Raw genomic sequence first — 21591 nt, 5'->3', positions numbered from 1 at the left:
TCGCCGATCCAGCATATCCTTGAGGCGGATTCAAATCAACGCCGTGTCAACAGTACACACAATGGCACAGCACGGCTTCGGCCAGTTCAACGGTGGCCACGGTGGAGGTGGTGGCGGCAGCATCGATCCCAACGACTTGGCCATGGGCGGAAACTATGGATCATCCTACTCCAACAACTACAACTCCAACTCGGGGAACACAAATGGGTTTTCGAGCGGCTCTGCCCTCTTCGGAGACGATGAGCTACTCGACGGCCTCGGAAGCCCGACCGAACAGCCGCTACATGGCCACGGCCAGGACTTTGGTAGCGGAATGTCAAACATGGATATGGGCTTCAACCAACCCATATACGGCTCTCATCATGGCCTAGACCAAAATCACATCAACGGCTACTCCAACACCCCCGACGGTGACCCCATTCAAAGCCCTTTTGTGCACAGCTTCAACAACTCGGGATTCGCCCAGATGCACCACCGCCAGGCCCTCGGCACGTCGCTTCAGTCTCCCATCTCCTACTCGGGCTCGCCCTTGGCTGGGTCGGACCTCACTGGTGATGCTGCCGAGACCAACTACCTCAATGCCAAGAACAGAGCTAGAATGGCACAAGCTATGCAACGGAAGAGCTCATCTTCCAACACTCGCAGCCCCATGACTCCCAAGTCAGCAATGCACTCGGTACCCATGGCAACCCAGGAGTCTACTGGCTTCGGCCCTCAATCCATCCGGGCTCAGGGCATGCATGAGAAATCACCATCAGGAGGTCAGTGGATGCAGACCCCATCGGGAAGCATGGCGGCGTCATATGGCTCTGGCTTCTCGTCGCCTATTCAACCCGGCCTCGCTCAGCTCAACGAGGTCATGATGAAGGGTGGCACATCGATGCCCGCAAAGCTGGGGGCTCAGCCAGGTGGTGCGGTTTCCTCTCAAGAGATGAAGCGCAAGCGGCGTCGGGAATCTCACAACCTTGTCGAGCGACGACGCCGAGACAACATCAACGAGAGAATTCAAGATCTCAGCAGACTAGTTCCCGCCCATCGTTTGGAGGATGAGAAGATCCGCAAGATGATCCAGAACGGCACCCCGCTCTCGCCTACATTGTCCGGCATTTCCAACCCCTCTCAGGCCACTTCGGGTCTTGCTGGTCCTGGCGCACGCCGCGCAGCTGGCGCAACAGGCAATATCACGACCGGCCTCCCCCTCGAGGACAAAGACAAGGGTCCCAACAAGGGAGACATTTTGAATGGCGCAGTCAGCTGGACGAGAGATCTAATGTGGATGTTGCATCTGAAGTTGCAGCAGCAGGAGGAGTTGATGAACGCCATTGCGGAACTCGGCGGTCATTTTCCATTTGAGCTCACTGAGGATGAGAAGCGTATGCAAACCGAGTTGATGGAAGCCATCTCCAAGAACGAAGTTCCAGGATACTCTCGCACGACCGGGTCTGGTCTCCGGGTACCCCATCACACCGACTTCCGCGGCGAGCCCATGAATGGCTCAGGCAATGTTGGTGACGGCACTTCTGTCAGCCCTGGCGCTACCAACGGCACCGGTCTCGCCAACGATCTCAACGCCGGCAGCGAATTTTGGAACGATCCGGATGATGACGACAGTGGTCCGACCTCGCTGAACTTCAAGGAGGAAGACGAGTTCGGCATGGACCTGACACAGTAGGACGGATTGTTAGAACCCATGACGATTTCCCCGTCGTCTTCATTCTGATCCTACTATGGTCATCTTCTCCTTTCAAGTTCCCGCTCTTTTTATGCATTCGCGCAGCCATGGTATCTTTGTTGCATCCAAGCGCGTTGGGGCGGTCAAGGATTTCGGTGGGCGACGGCGTTGAGAGGTCTCTTTTCAGTTACATGGGCGGCCAAAGGCTTACCAACAGCCAGTGAAGCACAACGTGGAGGAATGAGATGTGTTTTGGTCGAGCCGGCTCGGGGTTTGCTTTTTTCAGGTTTTTAAGGTTTTCATATTTCGTTTCTGTTTTCTGGGTTTTTCAAGCATCATCATCATCTATCGGGAGACGTGATACCTCTGGGTCCGGACGGGCATTGCACAAGGTCTTTTCTTTTCTTTTTAGGTCATCTCTAATTCGCAGGGCGGGTGGGCATGGGGGATGGTTCGCGGGTTCAATATCTTTCAGGCAATCCTTTTCCCCCACAATTGTTCTTACTCCCTCTCCTGGAATTATTTCTACAAATCTCTTCTCTCAATGCTTACACGCAGTCTCAGGTTCAACACATCTGCTTGGGATCCCTTGGTTTTGTTGGTTGGTTGTACCTTGGCGTGATTTATCTTCCAGATTTCGCGTGTCCATTTGGCGTTTGGCATGTCAGGGGAAAGTAGCTTCCACCTGCTTGCTGCCTCATTTTCCCGCATACATACAATGATACCCTCCCTTCCTTTCCTTGACGTACAAACGGCTGGCCTGCCGTACGTTCTTCTACGTGATCACACTAGCACAGTGCCGCGATTCATCTCTCTTCCCATGCTCTCCCCATGTCCGAGACTACTATCAGTCTGCATATCGTGAACTGTCCCTTGAAACCTGTTCATTACATGCGATGACGTGCGAGTGACCACACGCCTACCAGTGCCTCACACAGAGCAAATGCTCACTCATCGCCGTCAGCAGGTTCCATGCCTCCTTACGCTTCATGTCTTCCTGCAACGCGATCCTCTCCAGTGCTGTTTGCCCGTTGAAATACTTCCACATGGCCTGCCACGCCTTGGCGACCTTGGGATCCTTGAATCGCTTGCCGATGGCCGCGAGGTAGAGGGACTCCTTGCCCGTCGCCTTCTTGGCATCTACGATGATGTAGGGGGGCATTCGCGCCAGATGCGGCGCCTCGTTGGTTGAGGGGTGATCCGTCGCCGTGGGCGGTAGCTTGCGCGCGTGCGCCGTGGCCTTTTCGGCCGCCTCGCGCTGCGTCTTCTCTGCGATACGTTCTAGCCGTGCCTTTTCTGCCGTTTGCTCAATGTGCGACGGGATGTAGGTCGCGATACCGCTGCCGAAACCGCCACTTCCACTGCCACCACTGCTGCTCCCTGTCTCAGACTTCCCGTCTGCCGCGTCGATTGCTGAGCCACTCAGTGGATTGCTGGTACTGAGGGAGGAAGCATTCTCGGCCTTGCGCAATTCATCGCTTTCTAGCTTGTGCTCAACTTCGTAGATTATCTCGGGCCAGACAACAACGTAGGCGAATGTGCACAGTTGAGTCACCCATGCACCACGCATGAGCCACGCGAGCATAGCGAGGTACGTGGGCCGATGAGCTTTACTCGGGCAGTAGTGTTTGTATGACCTCGGCGCGTAAGATAGCTCGGCAAGGAAGTTGGTGAGCGGCGGTGCGAGGGGGAACGTCTTTTGCCACTCGAGGCTTGCCCTAGAGAGGTTACGGGTGTCGCAATTCGGCGACATGATGTATGTGTCACGGGCATGGAGGGGTGGAATCGCGATAGCACGCCGCCAGAATATGAAGTGTTGCGCGTACTTGCGCACCTGGCTCAAAGTCAAGACGTTGCTCTGGCCTACTTGATAGAAACTGAACGAGCATTAGCACGAGTACATGGTGGGTCTTTGAGGGCTTTCATTACTTACGATTGCGTTGGCTTCGACAGTCGGGCGAACTCGACCATGGCTACAGTACTCGGATCCAAATCTGCTTGTAATTCGGCAATGATCTTCTTCTCGTCGCCCATCAGCAAGAGGGCAAAGTTGCGGTCCAAGAAACCTGGCTCGTCTAGGGTATCTTCGCCGATGAATGAATTGGCAGTCGTCAGCCAGAGGCCTCTCTGTTCTGTCTGTCCATAGTTGTGCAAGTCCGTAACGTAAAACGGCACGGGAATCTGCACAGAGGGCGTGACTGGGCCCAGTGCTGTATCGAGCTGAAGGGCCGCAATCTTGTTCTGGGAAACGGCCTCGTAAATGTCTTGGACGGCAGCCGCGAGAGATGATGTCTGTAGAATCTCGTCCCATAGCAGACTCATTTTACGCCCTGTATTAATGTCAGCACCTTTCATCCGATGGTGCCACGTAACCTGGCTTACTATCTTCTCGTCCCTTGTCCTTCAGGGCTGAGATACGTTTCGACTCTTTCCACACGAATTCACTTCGCTGCTGGCAGTACTTAAATGCCTTGTTGATCTTCTTAATGATGTTGAGATAGAGTGTCTCGATGAGTTCTTTGGCCTCATGTTTCTTCGGGTTCAGAAAGAACACCAGATTGAACATAGTCATGGACGCCCGCTTGTCGTCAGGCTCGTCTTGCTGGGGTTGTTCTTCCTCCTTGAGATCATTTTGCGACGCCTCGGCGCCCTTGGAGGCATCTTCATTATCCTCATTTGGGTCGAAGTCGACAAATACCGCCGATTCCTCCGTACGCACAGACTTGGATCTCTCTGACTTGGCTTTCTTGTTCTTCTTCTTCTTCTTCCAGGTCCCACTCTCGGGGACGTGTATGGGATAAGAAACACAGAATAAGGGGTCCAGAGAGAGTTGGAAGAGCTTCTTGTGATACGCTCTCCCTGGGGTCAGAATGCTGGCGAGATCTTTGGTAGGAAACCCAGCCACATGCTCCCATGGGACGATTTGCGTACCATCTTCGGTGATTAAGTGATCATCTCCGGCAGTCCATTGCTGAAGGTCGTCGGCGTTAGCATCGGAGTCGAGGGATGCTGAGCCGGGCGCATTAAGACGCTCCAGTAAGATATCATCATACTCGGCCGACCCGTCGGCTGGCTCATGACTTTTGGAGTGCGCGTTGGGCGGCAAGACAGTGGGTGGATAATGGAAGACGAAGTTGGGACCATCACGAGACCTGTTGATGACCAGCGCTACGGCCAAGAAGTTGGACGGATTCGGGAGCACGGGCGGCGCCATTTCGGAAGCGATAAGAGATCCAATAGCGTTTATGAAAGCTTATGACAGGGCGGTCAAAGGCTCCAAGATGTCAACGGTGCCGTGCCCGGCGATCATCACTCACAAGTCCTTACTGTGGCGGCTATGTTGCAATGAGAGTCGACAAAACCTGGGCTTGGGTTGATGCGCCAGAGGAACTGGCAGTCCGCATTCCATGAGACTCAGACCAGCAGGGCGGAAGTGGTACATGCGGCTATTTGTCGTGGCTGGACCGTAGATGGGATGAGATAGGTTGCAGGTTCGATCCGATCTGCTGTAGTAAGCCCGAAGTTGGATGAGGATGGTGGCTGGATCGTAGGAAGTCGATGAGCACAGCCAATAGAGGTCGATGTCCGCGGTACGTATCTGTACAAACGGCTCAGCAGCCACCGGAAGGTGCAAGGTGGTCCGAGCACCGCCGGTCTGGCCCCGTTTCCTTCCTCGACGGCACTTCAAGGTGGGGTTGAGGCTCTCAAGGTTTCGGCTGAAGGCAGGAGTGAGGAGCGGGCAACCGGCAAGCCCCGTCAGACCTCAGTACATCAACGGTTCAGAGGGCTTCTCCTAAGATGCCTAATGCGAAAATGCGAGCTTGAACCTTTCGCTATCGCATGTCCTTGGTTGGAGTTATGAGTTTTAAGCCAGAGGTGTGGCTCATTTAGGGAATTGAGGATGCATAGGTATTAGGTAGCCGGTTCGAAGCAAAAGATGAGACACGACACCCGACTGTAGTTCGCGATCAGGATGCTCAGGCCGGGTTGGACTTGATTAGACTACAGGAGACGAGAGACACAGAGTCGGTGAGCCCTCTTCTAAGACAGCCTAAGGCAGGCAGCCCTCAGCCTGTGGCTTGAGTGAAGATAACGGTGCATCAAGGGAATGCACCTCTGCGACGGTCAGGCGCGAAACGAACGCTCGTTGCATAGCGAAATTGGTTCCCGAACCCGGTTTACTAACCAGTACATAGTAAAGCTACGACATTCGAAGTTACATTGTAGAGATGGTGAGTCGATACGGGCTTCCGCGCTGATCATGACTGGGGAAAGAGGCGAGTACAGTAGGCACGCTGTAGAAGCCCCAGAGAAGGTGGTGCTCTAAGGTACGGATACATTAGGCTCAGCTCCAACGATGACGGAATTCCGGCGTGGCTCCTGGGAATCGGAAACAAGTATTGGATGGACTGAATGAGGGGAAGCTCTTGAGACGATCCAGCGGCTGGGTCCTGCGATCCAATCCAGGCTCGTCAGGCCGTTGTGGCTGTCGCACTGCATTGCCGAGCAGCTGCAAGACCCTTGGATGCCACTGCTATGGACTCTTGAAAGAACCCAATGCTTGTGGTAAGGTAGGTACATTTTGGTACGGGTTTAGTGTAGACCATCCAATAGCCCGAGGTGTGGAGGGGGAGGGGAACAGGACTTGGGGAAAGAGAGGCAACAATGACGGTAAGGGCGCCTCTCAGTCGTTGTGGTTGTTTCGGACCCCCATCCATTTCCTCGTGCCTACCTATCTAATCTAATCACGAATACCTTACATAGTTACCTAAGGTAGACTAGGTAGGTACGTAAGGTCTGAGCAACTGAGATGGACAGCAGCGTACCTTGGTTCCTTCTCCTCGGTGCCTATGCCGTGACGCTCGTGACACGCGTCCTGCGTCCTGTGCAGAAACAGAGACAAGGCCAACAAACAAGGGCAAAGTCACTCCAGGTTGAGCTTTTGCTTGAGGTCTGTCCTTGCTAGCGGAGGCGTTGTTGGGAAAAAAGCGCCCGCGGGAGCGCCCCGGTCCCCCAATCACAACGGGTTCCCACTGCGGCACTGCCCCCGCTCAGAGAGACCCTGAACATGAAGATTGAAAATCTGCTCCATCAAAAGCTCTTTTCCTGTGCCTGTCCGGAGTACGCGCATACTACGTACACCCGGGAAACTAATGGTGAAATCGGGGGTCTGGAAGAAAGGGAAGGTACACAGTAGAGGCAGGCCCACTCATGTGGCGGTCGTAAGTCGACCAAGGCACGAGGTAATTGGCTTGTTCTGTGAGTGCGGTATCCATAAGGTCCCTGAAGGTGGAAAGTGGAAAGTGGGAAGTTGCTCTGTTCTGCACCTTCTTCACATGCTCTCGCTCCGTCTCTGTGTCTCTCTGTGTCTCTGTCCAGTGTCCACAGTCCTCCCTTCTTCCTTCTGATTTTCTTCCTCGATTCGTTGACCGACGACAAAAGAAGATTAGCCACTCGCACATACCGTAATTTCCCCAACGCGAATCTCACTTTAGACTACCAAACGCACCACATCATTCCAAGAGCCACTGCCACCTACCACTTGGGTGCTCCCTAAAAGATACTGCCTTTTTCTTTCATACCTTGGGGATCCGCACGAGGAAGGAAAAAGGTCTCGTGCTCGGCCACCATTATCTCGACGGCGCCAATCCCAAACCCAATACCCCCTCGTCCTCATCTTTTCCCAATATCAATCCGACAATACCCACCTTCCTCTCTTCCCACTCCTGCTTCTTCTTCCTACACACCTGAACCACCAACATATCGACCTACTACTATCCGTATCTCGCTTTGTTCATAGCCTTCTGCACCTCTCCTCTCCTCTCCTGAACAGCCTCGCTATCCTCACTACCCCTTGACGTCTCGCAGACAGCCGTGAGCCCCTTTCTGCCATCATCCAGAGTGCCAAGGTCGCACAACACCAGCGACTGAACAAACCGCCGAATTCCACAGGGGCCTCCTCATCCAGCAATTGACCTCTTCGGTATTGTCCCTGCCCTTTCGACATACCCATCCCTTCCTTCGCCCACGTAGTTCGGTCATCCCTTCGGTCAAATCATGACCCAAGGTGCAAGCAACGGCCACCCTAACGGGTCGGCGCTGCCCCATGTCCGAACACTTCCCCTTTTCTACGACAGCGAAGACTCTCAGCAATCTGCGACTAGTCTAATCCTGACTGTTCGACCAGACTGGGCCTCCGACGACTCCAACATCGAATTCGTTCGCTTCACCGACGGCATCACCAATACCCTACTCAAGGCCATCAACAAGCGAAAGGGCTGGTCCAAGGAGGATATAGACAGAGAGGCCATCTTGTTGCGCGCGTATGGAAATGGAACCGCTGTCCTCATCGACCGCGAGCGCGAAGCTCAGAACCATGAACTTCTCATGAAGCACGGCCTTGCCCCCGAATTGCTTGCCCGATTCCAGAATGGCATGCTCTACCGATTTATCAAGGGCAGCGTCACAGCCCCGGAGGACCTGAGGAAGCCACACATCTATCGAGCCGTCGCCAGCAGGTTAGCGCAGTGGCACGCGACTGTGCCCTGCATTACACACCAGACATCTACCAATGGCAACGCCAAGGGCCACGATCAGGACCTGAATGCCATCATCGAGAACGCTGCACCTGGGAAGCCTGTGCCGAACCTATGGTCAGTGATGCAAAAATGGATTTTGGCCCTGCCCAGCGATACACAGGTCCAGAGGGAGAGACAAGACAAGCTGCAGAAGGAGTTTGAATACATTGTGGAGGAGTTCAGCCAACGCCCCGGTCTAGGTGTTGATGGCGTAAGTCACGTAGAGCTGCCAAGATCCTATACAGTTGCTAATGGTTATCTCGTAACAGCTAGTTTTTGCCCATTGCGATTTGCTGAGCGGCAACGTGATCGTGTTACCGAGTACCCAACCCGCCAAAGGCCCCAAGAAGGAGGCTACAGTGACGTTCATCGACTACGAGTATGCCACGCCGTCACCAGCCGCGTTCGATATCGCCAACCACTTGGCCGAGTGGGGTGGATTCGACTGCGACTACAACTTCATGCCTACCCAGTCCCAGCGTCGAGAGTTCATTGAGGAGTACATTCGCTCGTTCTACAAATACTCCGAGAACAACACAAATGTTGATGTCGAGGCGGAGGTCCGAAAGCTCACACACGAGGTGGACCTATTCCGCGGCGTGCCGGGGTTCTATTGGGGCATCTGGGCTTTGATCCAAGCCGTCATCTCGGAGATCGACTTTGATTACGCCTCGTATGCGGAAACGCGCCTCGCCGAGTACTGGGCATGGAAGGAAGAGAAAGAGGGTACCAGAGCCGCGGCCGGCAAAGAGAAGCCCCTGCGTGAGAGACGCTGGGAGCAACTGGAGTGAAGTGCGAGCTTTGGTACCATCGGACTTGACTCGGCAGGCTATGGAGATCTGAATGCAGCTAGTCCCAGAGGGACAAAACAGAGAGGGAGAAAATAAGCTTGCCAGGGAGGGCTTTTTTTTTTTTTGGGCGAGGAACGGTTTCTGGACGTCCACCTCAACTGCGAAACAGAAATGGATTGAAGCAAGCGAAGCATAATATCAGTACGGGCCGGCGTCATTCAACATGAGCTCGACGAAGGCCGGGACAGAGCTCCGGGGCGTTTGGGGGAGGGGTTAGACGGGAGTTTTCTTCATATATAATCCATCAAATACCACGTAAAGAACGAGAGTTAGGAGAAACAAAAAACTGGCTTTCCTGACCAACAAAAGAAATATCATTTTCGAAAGGAAAAATGGGATTCGGGCTACATGGAGTGAGATACCTCAGATAATGAAGATACGGACGTACCTGGTAACTAAGTAGTGTACTTGGATCGAAGAAAATGCTGCTGAGCTGCCAAGGAGATCATGCTTTCAGTCTCCTGCGCTAGGCGACCCCAAGAAAGCCTCCAAGAACGACTCCAAGACGAGAGACTGACTCCAAGTCTCCAACCCAGGTTTGGACCCGATTAAGACTGAAGTCCGAGAAACATGTTTGGCAGCAAGGTATTATCAATAGCCCACCCCCCGTGGCCCCCCCGAACTGGGCCCAGGATACCCGACGGTCCCCTTTTCGGGCGAGCAGACGACGGCAACCTACCTCAAACCCCCCTCCCCCTGGACCCCCCGTTTGGCCCCCAAAATCCAAACCGTCTTACCAGCCACACGGATTGAATTGGGCGCGCTGTGGGCCATAGCCGCTGGGCGGAAGCTCAGAGCTCTCTCTCTAGCTGCGCATCTAGGTAATCCGTATGGTCTATCCGTACCTACGCAGTATCCAACCTCTGGTACTCCATACAGTGTACAGTATCCACCGTCTGTCCATTTGCCTGCCGCGAGTCAAGTAAGTGGATAAGAACTGCTGCAATAGAGTCAGTATTGAAAAATACAAAAAAGAAAGCAACATATGTGGCCCGCAGCGTCGTGTGTGTGGGTGTGTGTGTGTGTGATATCTGCGAGCTGCAAGCACATGCTAAAATTGAGGAAATTCTGCCCACCTTACCCGTCTTCGTACCTACCCGTATTACTTCGTACTCTGTCAGTCTGTATGTGTACGGAGCACCCTGCCCTAGAATGGAACGCACTCACCCCTTCCAAGCTCCCGTTCTCATTCATTCCTGCCTTACGGATACGGATACCTTGACAGAGAGAGAGACACACACATAGAGAGACAGAGACAGAGACAGAGAGAGGAGGAGGGGGGGGGGCAGAGCTTGGACAAGCAGAGCTGCACACACCCTGCCCTTCCTTCTCTCCTCATTATTTTCAGCCTCAGCACTGACCACATCTCTGGCGTCTGGGCATTTGATGGGGATCGATCTCTGTGCCCTCCATATTGTCATCAGTGCGTCGTTGCCGATACAGAGACCAAACTTATTGATCGTGGACGAGATGAATGCTGGCGTTTGGGGGCGGGGCGTCTAGAGGACCTGGCAACCTCACGCCGTCCGTACCTTGCCTGACCTAGACACACAATCAACGACAGCAAAAGGTATTTTGTTTAGGGCTGAGTATAAAAGATGCTCAAAACCAGCAATAGTGTATGGCCATAAGACTGCATGCCTGCGTATAATAACAACATCGGCAAGCAGCACAGCACTGACAGTGACACAGACGACTCGCTCGCGGGTACGCGCTGTCCAATCGAGATCTGTCGAGTCGACCGTGAAGATCGAGGAGGGGCTCGAGAGGCAGCCAGCCCACTGCCTCGCTCGTGTCTCTGTTGGAATGAGACAGGCGGGTAGTCAAGATTGACGAGAAACCTAAAAGACTAGGAAGCCTGGTGACGGGGCAGTAATTCCGCTGTTTTCCGTCCCATCCTGTTGTCCTTTTGCAGAGGTTTCGTTTCGAAGGCTGGAGCCGCTGGGCCAACCGTGCTGCTTCTGACGCGCGTGGAACTAGCAGATCGAAACAACGGGTGAAGGCTTCGCCGGTGAGCCTCTTCGAAAATCAAATCTGGCGGAACGTCTAAATTGCCAGAGGGTTACGAAAACGTGTCGGCGCCCGAGGTGACCCTGACATATTGCCAGATTATTATTGATGAGACTCCTCGGCCGTCTACTTGGCATCGGGGTACGTTGCCATCTGTTCACGCGGCTTATTTGACTAATTTGCCGTCCTGTACGATGATGTCTTATTCGGTACCGGATCCAGGGATCAGGATACCTACTACTTGCCGGGGGCCAGAACTAATTGGCTTGCCAGGAGGATGAACTCCCCCACTGGACCGAACCAGAGCCAGCAGATGGCCCGAGATTCATCGGGGGGTTATTCATGTCGATACAAAGTCTGCCGTACAGTAGAAAACGTCCGACCAACTAACGTTCCGGAAATGCCAAATAGCAACCTCTGAATACCAATTCAACCGGCCAGGAGGATGCCAGGGTTGCCAGGTGTGGTACGGGCAGTGACGGGTATACGCAGTATGGACTGCGTGCTCCTCATCTCCTGCATTCATCAACCACAACTCAAAATCTAGCGACATCCTTACCTTGGAAAACTTTTTGACTTCATGGCAAGACACGGCTCATGTGCCATGGCGAACGAGCCATGAGCACGTACCAGGGCATCATGGTCTAACCATGGTGCTATTGCAGTTCAAGCCGCGAACATTTGAGTATTGTTGAACTTTACGTGCCCTTCACCGTGAACAGGGTCTATTCGATGTCTTGCGGGCCCTCTTAGTCGGGCTGAACTCTCCCCTGTGTGCAACGGCCAACTTCATATCGCTTAGTAGTGTTGTCCAAGGAGAGTTTTCGGCTCTTCAAGTAAGTTGTCTTGACCATGTTAGATGATGAACCGACGCGTACGACTGTGGACCAGACCTTCTGCTGCAAAGAAAGGATGTGGTCAAGTTGGCCTCGTGTCCGAGACGTTCTGTACGATTACAGAGCATTGCGACTTGTCCAATATCTTGCTTCGCACATTCTCCATCCAAGTGACTTTTGACTTCGTCCAAGAGGATAGCGGCAGGAAATGGAGGGGGGAAAAGAGGCATGGGAAGGGTTCCAAGAGAATCGTCCGTCCAGTCGTCGTGCTTCGATCGAGAGACCGCTTGTCAGGCCTAAGGCCGAGAGCCTGGCACGGCCAACCCCATCCGCCGTGTGACGGTCGACGCTGCATGTCTGTCGCTGCTTTAAGGGCAGGTTTGCTCTCAGCAAGCAGTGGTTGTGATCCACCCCTTTCGCCGTCACCCGCAGCAGCTATCTGCAGGTTGTAACGGTGACTCGGCACATGCTTGTTTCTGCCGGGACTGCCCCCCAGCATCGTACCACGGACTCCATGGCCCACGTGGAGCCTAGCAAGCTGGCCCGTGTGGCGTGGGCGTGGTCATAGAGACGTGGGTTTGGCTCCAGGTGCCTTCTAAGTGCGCTTATGACGGGAAACACCCGCGTCGTCGAGAGACAGAGCGAGATGAGATTCGAGGCGAAGACCAGCCAGGGCTGTCTTCTAAGAGCTGCGGCGGAGAGCTGTTGCGCAGGCTGGTGGCTGCGCAGACTGGCAGGCAAGGCGGAAATGTCGCAATTTCTTGCCCACAGAGGGATCCCCCTGCACTCGCGTGATGCTTCGAGAACCGCCCCCAACCCGAATAGAACCTGACGTTGCAAGCTTGCACTAGCGAGCGAAAAGCCTGAGGGAAAGCCAGGCCAGGCCAGGCCAGGCTCAGCAGTCCATGGAGCGCATTGCTGGCTGCTGCGTAGTGTACACAATTGCGACGTAGAAGCGAGCTCTCGTAGACGGTAGTTGAGCTCTCGCCAGCGAGGAAGATTACTCGCTAAAGTACTGAAGGGAAAGCTTGAACGGTCAGGGCAGCGAGTGGTTATGGGCTGCCAATGCAGCTGACAGACGTCAAGACTCGTGCGAGGAGCAGACGGACTGGCTCGAGACGAAGCCGAAGGGTACACAAACAGGACGGAGGCGACGGACAGACAGTAAGGCTAAACAGACGTTTAGTCTGGTCTCGTCTGATATTTTTCTCTCCCTGTTACTAGTCGGCTTTTGTTTGACTTGGGGCCAGCGGCCGGCGGTCGGGGAGTCGGAGATGGCGCAAGCGGCCCCACGTCGTCGACGCCCACAGCCAGGCTCATGGGCCCCATGAACCCGTTGGATGGAGCTTTCTGGGCTCTCTAAGAAGTACTGTGTACACACACTAGGTAAGTAGTATCTTTCTCCGAGAGGCCCTCACTTGCCAGTCTCTCTGGTTGCCTTTTTCCTCAGCGCCTCCACTCGCAAGGCGGGAAATAAAGCGATAAAGAACAAGACTTACCAGAAGACCCTACCAGAAGGTAAGAGTAGGATTCATGGGACAGGTCGAGGCTCAAGGGGTTGGAGGTGGAAGGCAAATGTGCCAGACTGGTTGTGGTTAACTGAGAGTGTGTGCGGCGGCTGACCACCCCCCTCAACGACACAACGGCTGTGAACTTCTTGTCCCTCTCCTTCTCCTCTCTCTCTCTCTCCACAGCCCGCAGTAGCTCGAGATGCCGTGATGTACGTAGTAGCAGTCATCATGAAAGCAGCCCGAGGTTGCGCTGCGACCACGGGGACGGTATGCGGCTTGAAGGCAGTCGGGACAGAAACGCGGTCTGTTGCGAGCTGCTGGTTCAAAAGAGTTAGGAAGCTAACCAGTCAAGCAAGTGGCTAATGTAACTTGGTAGGGAAGTAGCTGGGATGAGGCGGGGGTGTGGGATGCCAGACAACGGGGACTCGAGGTGTGTGCATTGGTTGTGGCCCATGCCCCCTTGCGAATCGGAGGGGAGGGCGGTACGGTTCCAAGGCGGGCGTCATTGAATGGGAGACGGGCGAGGTAAGGCCGAAGGGGGAGCTGATAAGAGGCGTAAGGCGTGCGAGGCCAACATATGCTCGATAAGTCCGCCCTCGCCTTACCTGCTAGATCCAGCAATGACCATGGCGCAGTTATGCGGATTGTGTTGCCACTGGTCGACTATCGACTCTTCCTGGGGGAGTAAGAGAGAAGAGGGATCAATGGAATTAGGAGACCGGTAGTTTCGAGAGCATCATAAACACCTCAGGCTGATCGTGGAAACAGAAAGACGATAGGGACGGCATTGCCAGGCGAGCCAAGATGGGGCAAGGTAAGCATACCGTCCATGGTGTCTGATCGGCCGTGGATGGGATGCGCAGGTACGGTGAGGGTACAATGAGAGACCCTTGGATAAACATCGGTCGGATGGCGGCCGAAGTCTCCCACAGTGCATCCAGCGAGATGGAGAAGGATGGACTATTGGTAGTCGTCTGTACCTTTTGCGTAGTGAAGGGTAGACTGTCAAAGAGCGGCACCGAGGCTAGAGAAAAGGAGAAATACGACCGTCCATGACACTGTTTGGTGCTGTTCATGGGCTCGTCAGTGCAGAAGCAGATAATGGAATGATGCCGGTGATGATTGCGCCGGCAGGCATAAGGTACGACGAGGAACAACGTGCCCTGATTAGGAAGTAAAGTACCTCACTCATCCTTGGGATGGGAGGCCCCTGATACAAGATCCAGGGATATCCCGTGGCGAGGTAGTCGAATTTTGGGGAGCAGCTGATGTCTACGGTGGTGTCTGTGGTTGGCGAAATCAACTGAATCGGGAAGGATAAGGTGTTGGTGCTGAAGGCAAGCGGTTCATTAGGGTTATTCCAAGTGGCGGACAGCAAGGTACACTAGTGAGGCAAGTTAGGGACGAGAAGAAGCGGGCGGAATGGATGGGAGGGGTCAGATAAAAGAGGGAAGCTGCTGAAGGGCTCGACGGAATCAGGGCCGGCAGGAGGCAAACGTTGAAGGGTACGGAGTACGGAGTACGGGTTGGACGTTAGGTTGGCCACAATCATTGCGGGTGAGATCTATGGGTCAAGTTTGAACCCACAGCCACACAGCCCCTTACCTTACGTGACAAGCTGAAGTGAGGTATCGTACATTACTTTACTCGGCTTGGGGCTTGGAAGTACAGTACCTGCCTCGCGAGTGATGTGCATTCCGTCGATGCTTGGGGAAGGGGCGGAGGGGTGGAGGTGAGGAGAGCGCAAGGAGTAAACTACCTACTAACCCTCCTACCTTAGAGCAGGTACCTGACATAGGTAGGAAAGAGATAGAAGATCGGGAGAAGGTGCAACATGGACATGGGAAAGAGGACTATTAGCAATGGGATAGAACATAAGGTAAAGGTAGGTAGGTACCTTATGAAAGAAGCGAGGCGAGGCAGCTAGCTACCTCGTACTTCGCAAGGTACGGATATGGCAGTTTCAAGACCTTCCCTATTTCCTTCCTTAGCTATTCCGTCCCGTCATCATATCCATAAGGTATCCATATCCATCATCAGCACCCATAATCCCTCCAGGCCTTGGGATATCTTACCGTGTGCTTGCCTCACAGCCAACCATATCTGTCAGCTACGCTTTACCCAAGCTCCAAAGACAAGGAAGGCAACGAGGTACTTAGGTAATTGAGGTGTGTTGTGGATGAGGTACCTTCCTTACCTTGCTCTATCCAATTGCCTGCTTGCGCAAGGCGGCAAAGCAAAAGACACCCTGCCAGATCCCAGCTGGACCTGTCGCTGCTCTTCACCCGTCCTGGTCTTTGGTCTTCATCGTCCTGGGCTCATCCCCATCCTCGTCCCCCAAACTGCTACGCTGCGTGTAGAGTGGGTGCATCCAGCCTCTTTCTTTTTTTCTTCTTCTGGTGTTCTTCTCCCTTTTGCCTTCTCACCCTCTTCTTCCTCTCTGTCAGCCTCTGTCACGGTGTCCTTACCATCTACTTGTCAGGCCGGACCATCAACAATAATATCCGTACATTGTCTGTTGTCTGTTGTCCGCCGTTCAACCCGTCGTCTCCCCTGTGGCACCGTTTCTCAATTTTGTAATCAAACCACCCCCCCCCCCCCTTCCCTTTCCAGGTCCAAACTAGAACCCAGCTGGGGTCCCTTTTTTTTTTTCTGTCTTCCGACGGGACACCAGCATCACGTCGCCTCTCTCTCTCTCCACCCTTGCCCTGCTGCTCTCTTGCACTTGCAGCTTGCTCGCCGTCGCGTTGCTCTGCTCCATATCTTGCTCTAATCTACCTTACAAGACCGTTAGCCACGATAGCCCCACTTCCCCAAATGAACCCTGGCCTGGTAACAAGGCAATAAAAGGTCCTGTCTCCCCAATGAGGGAGGAGCACACCAGCACCGCGATCGGGTACGGTGCTCTCACTCGCTATTCAGACCATTCCCGCCAAAATCCGACCCTCAAACCCACCATACCGAGATTCCTGCCCTGAATTCTTTCCGGCCTGTCCAATTCTTCACAATCTCTCTGCATCATTCTTCTTCTTCTTCTTCTTCCTCCTCTTCCCTCTCCCTCTCTCTCTCTTCTCTCCTTCGTCTCGCGCCTGTGCACTGTGTGTTTCTTCTTCCAAGGACGACCCAAAATAGAGACGGAAACCTGAGCGGCAGTGAGGACCAAGCTTGCATCGGAAACAAAACCGGAGACCGCATACCAGCAGCAGCTACCACCACCACCTGCCTCTCGCTCGCTGACATCTCAGCCACTTGTGGATTGGAGCTGGATACTGGAGCTAGATCTGGACCTGAAGCTAGACCTGGAACTGGAATGGAAACTCGATCAAGGGTCCCGCTCATCCAAGCAAGCTGCGAAAGTCTCGCTTGTTGTACCTTACATCACCTCGCTCGATCCTGACGAACCACCCCTGGTGGGAATGAGGCAAAAAAAAGTTGGAAATAACTCGAATCCGCCAAAGACAGAGAAAGATCTGCGGATGCCGGGAAGAAAAGCGAGCAACAGCATGCAACATACTAACCGGTACCCATTGATCAATCTTTTAGAAAAAGCATGAACCCGACCATCACATACATGCCTACTCCATTCCAATCTTACACAAAAAACGCCCGCGGCAAAACCGCCAACAAAAAGCAACGCCAAAACATCGATAGCATCACCCCTAGACGCCTTCCCAACGACTGATGATATGCACATTGCGTCTACAACTAGAGAGGATTTGAGAAACGGCGTGAATCGATTCTTAAAAGCTTGTATCTGATGCACCCGAACCACTCACATCGACGTGTCAACGAAACGGCTTTTTGAGAAGCAGAGCAGACGACAACTCATGTCTACTTGTGCAATTTCTCCTTGCGCCTTGTCCACTACAATTCTCGAGTACGCCCATACTGTCGTCGTCGTTGGTGGGAGGAGGACGTCCTCGTGGCCCGGGAGGAATGGCCGCCGACCTCACCGATCCCGGCCTCGATAGCGCCATCCGACAACTTCTCGATCAGCAGGCCGAGATTCAAGCACGGCTTGCTGCCTTGCTGCCCGCAAAGTATGGCCTCAATGCCAAGTTGGAGCTTGACATGCTCCGCCACAAGTTGCGGGTTCTACAAGCCTACTCTGATCATCACCGTAAGATGCCACGCTCCAATAATGTCTTGCCTGGTCTCCCTCTCAATCGTCCGACTAACCATGCTCATAGATATTTCTGCCAACATACCAATCAATTCTGAGTTTGAGGAGGCTAGGTCATTGCAGTACCGATGCGAATGTATAGAGACTGCTTGCTTAGAGCAAGGTGAATTGCTCCCGTCCTGCTCAGACATTGCCTCGCAGCCAGTTTCTAACATAGTTTCTAGGCCACGATCTGCTGGACCCAAACATGGTAGATGCCCTTAAACGATCCCTGTATGACGAAGCGCCGACTGGCTATGCGGCTTGGTTAGACCGTAATCTTGAAGGCCACGACCCGGTAGTCCGTGGATGGAAGATGAGGGAAAGCTTGTCACCGTCGTCCCGGTCCACGTCCTCTTTCAAGTGCTGGGACGAGCGCTGCATACATTACATTTACGGCTTCCACAACAAGGACGAGCGAGACAATCATGCCCGAGAGCATACCCTACACCCCCATCGCGACTCGGGCATGTCAGTCGGCAATACACCGCCGATTTCCTTTCCCGAATACCAGACATTGCGACCATGGGGCCCCGAGACAGGAAAGCAGCCGCTGGCTCTCCAACTCCCAAAGCCATCGCACGGCACCCAGCTAGCTCCTTTGACAACAGGCCAGCCGAAAGAACGCCGAGATACTCTTCAATCCTACTCGCTAGTCAGTGAATATTCCGCTCCAGGACGCGGCTCTGTTGATTCCGAAGTCGACCCGTTGCTGCCCCCTTTGAAACGTAGTAGGGTTGGTCAGTCTCGACTCCAGTCGATTGGCGAGCTCAGGCTGCTTCAAGACTCTGGACCATGCTTGCGCTGTATGGCTACTAAGCAACCGGTAAGAATGATAGTCCACTACAGCTTTTTGTTGTAGGTTCATTGACACATGATGGTAGTGCGATTCGAACGAGCCGTGTTATTATTGCGCGGACCAGCCACTTAGTCCAAGCAGTGACTTTTGGAAGGCCATCGGCTGTCATCGTGGCCCCCTTGACGCCTTTTCGGACATCATGCTCCCAGGTCAGTACTCGAGTTCTACGAGAAATAGGCCCGGCCTAACAAATAAGCTCTAGTATCTCCAAGACAATCACAGACTCCAATCACATCTCCGCTAGCCCAGCGAAGAAGCATGAACGAGCATCTGGAAAATAGCTACCGCATATCACCGGACATACTACATGCGGTCAAAGCAAATCTTGATTTTGATGACGGGTTCTGGTGGACGGAAGAACTTGCAAATCTTCCTTTGGCCAACTCTACGCTTTCACACTACCCTAGAGAAACGATCGATCGGCCACCGCCAATCTTGAATATTCTAACAGCGAGTTGGAATGGCGGAGGAACTGCATACAACTTTCTCCACCTTCTGAAGACAAGCGGCCTAATCGCGGCCACTAGAGAGAGGGAGGAAGCAGTATTCCCAGTGTTGTATCGAGCGAAACTGTTATTGCGAGAGGTCATGTTCTGGGACCTTCAACAACCAGAACCTTCGATTCGCCTAGACGGAGGCCCACCCCACCGACCCCTATTTACTGATGAAGTCGATCAAGATGCTCATTATCGTTTACTCTACAATTGCATGGCGCAGTTCCTCCAGGCATTTGAGAGTGCCACGGTCAAGAAGGGGCCACAAGACCCGAAGAGCTGGTGCGCGGTGTTTATTGCACTTTGCATCTTCAGCGTTGTGCGTACGATCTTGGTGGACATTGCCTCTTACCTGCCAAGACGACTATCATCGCACACTCCTCCAACTTGGAGGGGGACAGGCGGTGTGCACGCCATGAACAGCGTCTACAAGCTTCTGGTCACGCTCTTTGCAAGTTCTGGGCCCATGTTACTCGACGAACAGACCGCGGATCTCGATGAACGAGACAGAGCCATCACAGACTCCTTGTACATGGTTATGAGAAAGGACACTTGGGGTCAGCAGGGTTTTGCTTCTTCCAAAGACTTCTTAATACATCTTGGAGATGGCAACATGGAAGGCGCAGCCACGTTCAACGGGTTCCTCAGGCAAAGAGTTCCAGCACGCACCAGTATGTTCGTTCTTCCGCCCATCGCCAAACCCAGCGAAGAACCCAGACGTCCTATGCACGACCCTCGAGCTTTGGGCGATCCTTGGATCCCGAACCCAGCCCCGCTATCAGACCGAGACCCATTTGCCGCTACGATGGGTCCGGATTACCTTACTTCGCCCCAAGGAATAGATGCTCTGGGCCGCAGGCATACCGTCGGAGAGAGTCCAACTTTTCCCCGAGGCCCCTTGAGGCCTTTGGAGTCCCCACTCTCGGGCGGTCGAGGGCGGCCGACGTATCAGCGGCCCCCTTTACGTCGCGTCTACTGCATAAAGTGCAATGAGTACCCTGAAGGATTTAGAGGCGAACACGAGCTCCGTAGGCATACCGATGCCAAACACGCTTCACTGGTGAGGCGTTGGGTATGCACCGAGCCAGATACCTATAGCCCGACGTTGCCGCAACCTGTCATACCACTTGCAAAATGTAAAGCTTGTGTGACGCAGAAACGGTACGGGGCCTACTACAACGCGGCAGCGCATCTCCGGAGAGCGCATTTCAACCCGCACAGAGGCGGAAAGGCTAGTGGCGATTGGCCGCCCATGACCATTCTCAAGGACTGGATGAGAGAGGTGCGGCAGTCTGTTGATATTCAAGACCAAGACGACTCGAGTGGAGGGGAAGAGGCCGATTACAAACAGCCGCTTGAGTACTTCACCCAGGCACCACCTCCGCCACCGCCTGCGCGATCTCCTACATTCGGCCCAACGATGCTAGCGGCAGCACCGCCGGCTGTCCCCTTGATGATAGCTCCCGCTGAGTCAATGGTGTCTTCTCAGATGAGCAGCCCATCAAGCAAAACCCTGGATAATCGGACTCGGTGTCCTCACCCAGATTGCGGCCGCGTCTTCAAGGATCTTGCAGCACACATGCTTACGCATCAAGAAGAACGTCCGGAAAAGTGCCCGATAGAGACTTGCGAGTACCACACGAAAGGATTCGCGCGCAAGTATGACAAGAATCGACATGCACTGACACACTACAAAGGGACGATGGTTTGTCCGTTCTGCCCAGGGGTGGGCACTGCATATGAGAAGGCGTTCAATCGTGCGGACGTGTTCAAGCGACATCTCACTTCGGTGCATAACGTTGAGCAGACGCCTCCCAATAGCCGGAAGCTCATCATCAGCGGATCCGGCAATGTCCGAGGAGACGGTGCCAAGTGCTCAATCTGCCAGAGTTATTTCGGAACAGCTCAAGAATTCTACGAACATCTTGACGACTGCGTTCTTAACGTTATCGTGCCGACGTCGGCCAAGACGCCTAGGGACTCGTCGGTGCTGCCTTCAGTATCAGGCGTTGAGGAGAGGGAACGGTTGGGCGACAATGATACCATCAACGTACAGACCGGGTCGCCCGTAGGTGAAAAGATGGATACCAACCCATAGCGACGATTTGGAGTTGGGTAGATGGGACGTTGCTTTTGTTCATGTGTCATGTATAGGCTGGAATCATCTTTCCCCAAATACCCCCAGGTTTGTAATACTTTTCGATACAGCTTAACTTATTAATGAAACGATACCAAAGGCCCCCTGGTGGCCTGATTATTTGATGACAAACATTGTCACAGAAGCATCTCCTCGGTGATAACTACCACCCTAGCTTCAGACTTACTGGTCTGTCATGGAAAGAGGGTTGGGCGAATATTTCAGGGAGCACATTGCATGTGAGGGCAAGAGAAAAGGTTGCTGACCAAAAGGTCAAAAAAGTGTCACTTAGCTATCAGAACATGCCTATTCAAAGTGCTCGACATCTAGTCAACCACCGGTATCCCCGTTCCCATGCACAAGCCTCCAGCGCCTGTTGACCGCAGCCGCGCGCGCCCGCAAAGTTCATTACAGCCCATATGCACATACGTTTCCATGACCATGTACTTGATTTTTTCCGTCACTTCCGAACTCATATTCC

General features: G+C 53.7%; 8 protein-coding genes across 8 annotated transcripts; 5 read left to right on the top strand and 3 right to left on the bottom strand.

The window, feature by feature from the left end:
- Window positions 1-61: 61 nt before the first annotated feature.
- Window positions 62-1672, top strand: CTAM01_06761 (helix-loop-helix DNA-binding domain-containing protein; the record flags this gene model as incomplete). The annotated part of the gene is made up of 1 exon (XM_060522787.1): window positions 62-1672. One exon carries the CDS (start codon window positions 62-64, stop codon window positions 1670-1672), a length of 1611 nt encoding a protein of 536 aa, XP_060382632.1.
- A 245-nt stretch (window positions 1673-1917) lies between these two features.
- Window positions 1918-2394, top strand: CTAM01_06760 (uncharacterized protein; the record flags this gene model as incomplete). Its single annotated transcript, XM_060522786.1, has 1 exon — window positions 1918-2394. The coding sequence occupies one exon, from the start codon at window positions 1918-1920 to the stop codon at window positions 2392-2394; it is 477 nt and encodes a 158-aa protein (XP_060382631.1).
- A 197-nt stretch (window positions 2395-2591) lies between these two features.
- Window positions 2592-4886, bottom strand: CTAM01_06759 (uncharacterized protein; the record flags this gene model as incomplete). Its single annotated transcript, XM_060522785.1, has 3 exons — window positions 2592-3549; window positions 3606-4002; window positions 4055-4886. The coding sequence occupies 3 exons, from the start codon at window positions 4884-4886 to the stop codon at window positions 2592-2594; spliced, it is 2187 nt and encodes a 728-aa protein (XP_060382630.1).
- A 2843-nt stretch (window positions 4887-7729) lies between these two features.
- On the top strand, window positions 7730-9041 carry CTAM01_06758 (choline/ethanolamine kinase; the record flags this gene model as incomplete). The annotated part of the gene is made up of 2 exons (XM_060522784.1): window positions 7730-8461; window positions 8520-9041. The coding sequence occupies 2 exons, from the start codon at window positions 7730-7732 to the stop codon at window positions 9039-9041; spliced, it is 1254 nt and encodes a 417-aa protein (XP_060382629.1).
- Window positions 9042-10086: 1045 nt separating this feature from the next.
- On the top strand, window positions 10087-10323 carry CTAM01_06757 (uncharacterized protein; the record flags this gene model as incomplete). The annotated part of the gene is made up of 1 exon (XM_060522783.1): window positions 10087-10323. The coding sequence occupies one exon, from the start codon at window positions 10087-10089 to the stop codon at window positions 10321-10323; it is 237 nt and encodes a 78-aa protein (XP_060382628.1).
- A 2059-nt stretch (window positions 10324-12382) lies between these two features.
- On the bottom strand, window positions 12383-13276 carry CTAM01_06756 (uncharacterized protein; the record flags this gene model as incomplete). The annotated part of the gene is made up of 2 exons (XM_060522782.1): window positions 12383-13117; window positions 13169-13276. The coding sequence occupies 2 exons, from the start codon at window positions 13274-13276 to the stop codon at window positions 12383-12385; spliced, it is 843 nt and encodes a 280-aa protein (XP_060382627.1).
- Window positions 13277-14168: 892 nt separating this feature from the next.
- On the bottom strand, window positions 14169-14534 carry CTAM01_06755 (uncharacterized protein; the record flags this gene model as incomplete). Its single annotated transcript, XM_060522781.1, has 1 exon — window positions 14169-14534. The coding sequence occupies one exon, from the start codon at window positions 14532-14534 to the stop codon at window positions 14169-14171; it is 366 nt and encodes a 121-aa protein (XP_060382626.1).
- A 2860-nt stretch (window positions 14535-17394) lies between these two features.
- Window positions 17395-21071, top strand: CTAM01_06754 (uncharacterized protein; the record flags this gene model as incomplete). Its single annotated transcript, XM_060522780.1, has 5 exons — window positions 17395-17578; window positions 17649-17744; window positions 17806-18446; window positions 18505-18628; window positions 18682-21071. 5 exons carry the CDS (start codon window positions 17395-17397, stop codon window positions 21069-21071), a joined length of 3435 nt encoding a protein of 1144 aa, XP_060382625.1.
- Between the last annotated feature and the right edge of the window lie 520 nt (window positions 21072-21591).

The sequence above is a fragment of the Colletotrichum tamarilloi genome (genome assembly GCF_030869305.1).
Source record: "Colletotrichum tamarilloi strain Tom-12 chromosome Unknown Scaffold_19.1, whole genome shotgun sequence".
NCBI lineage: Eukaryota > Fungi > Ascomycota > Sordariomycetes > Glomerellales > Glomerellaceae > Colletotrichum > Colletotrichum tamarilloi.
This window is presented reverse-complemented; position numbering and strand designations above follow the sequence as displayed.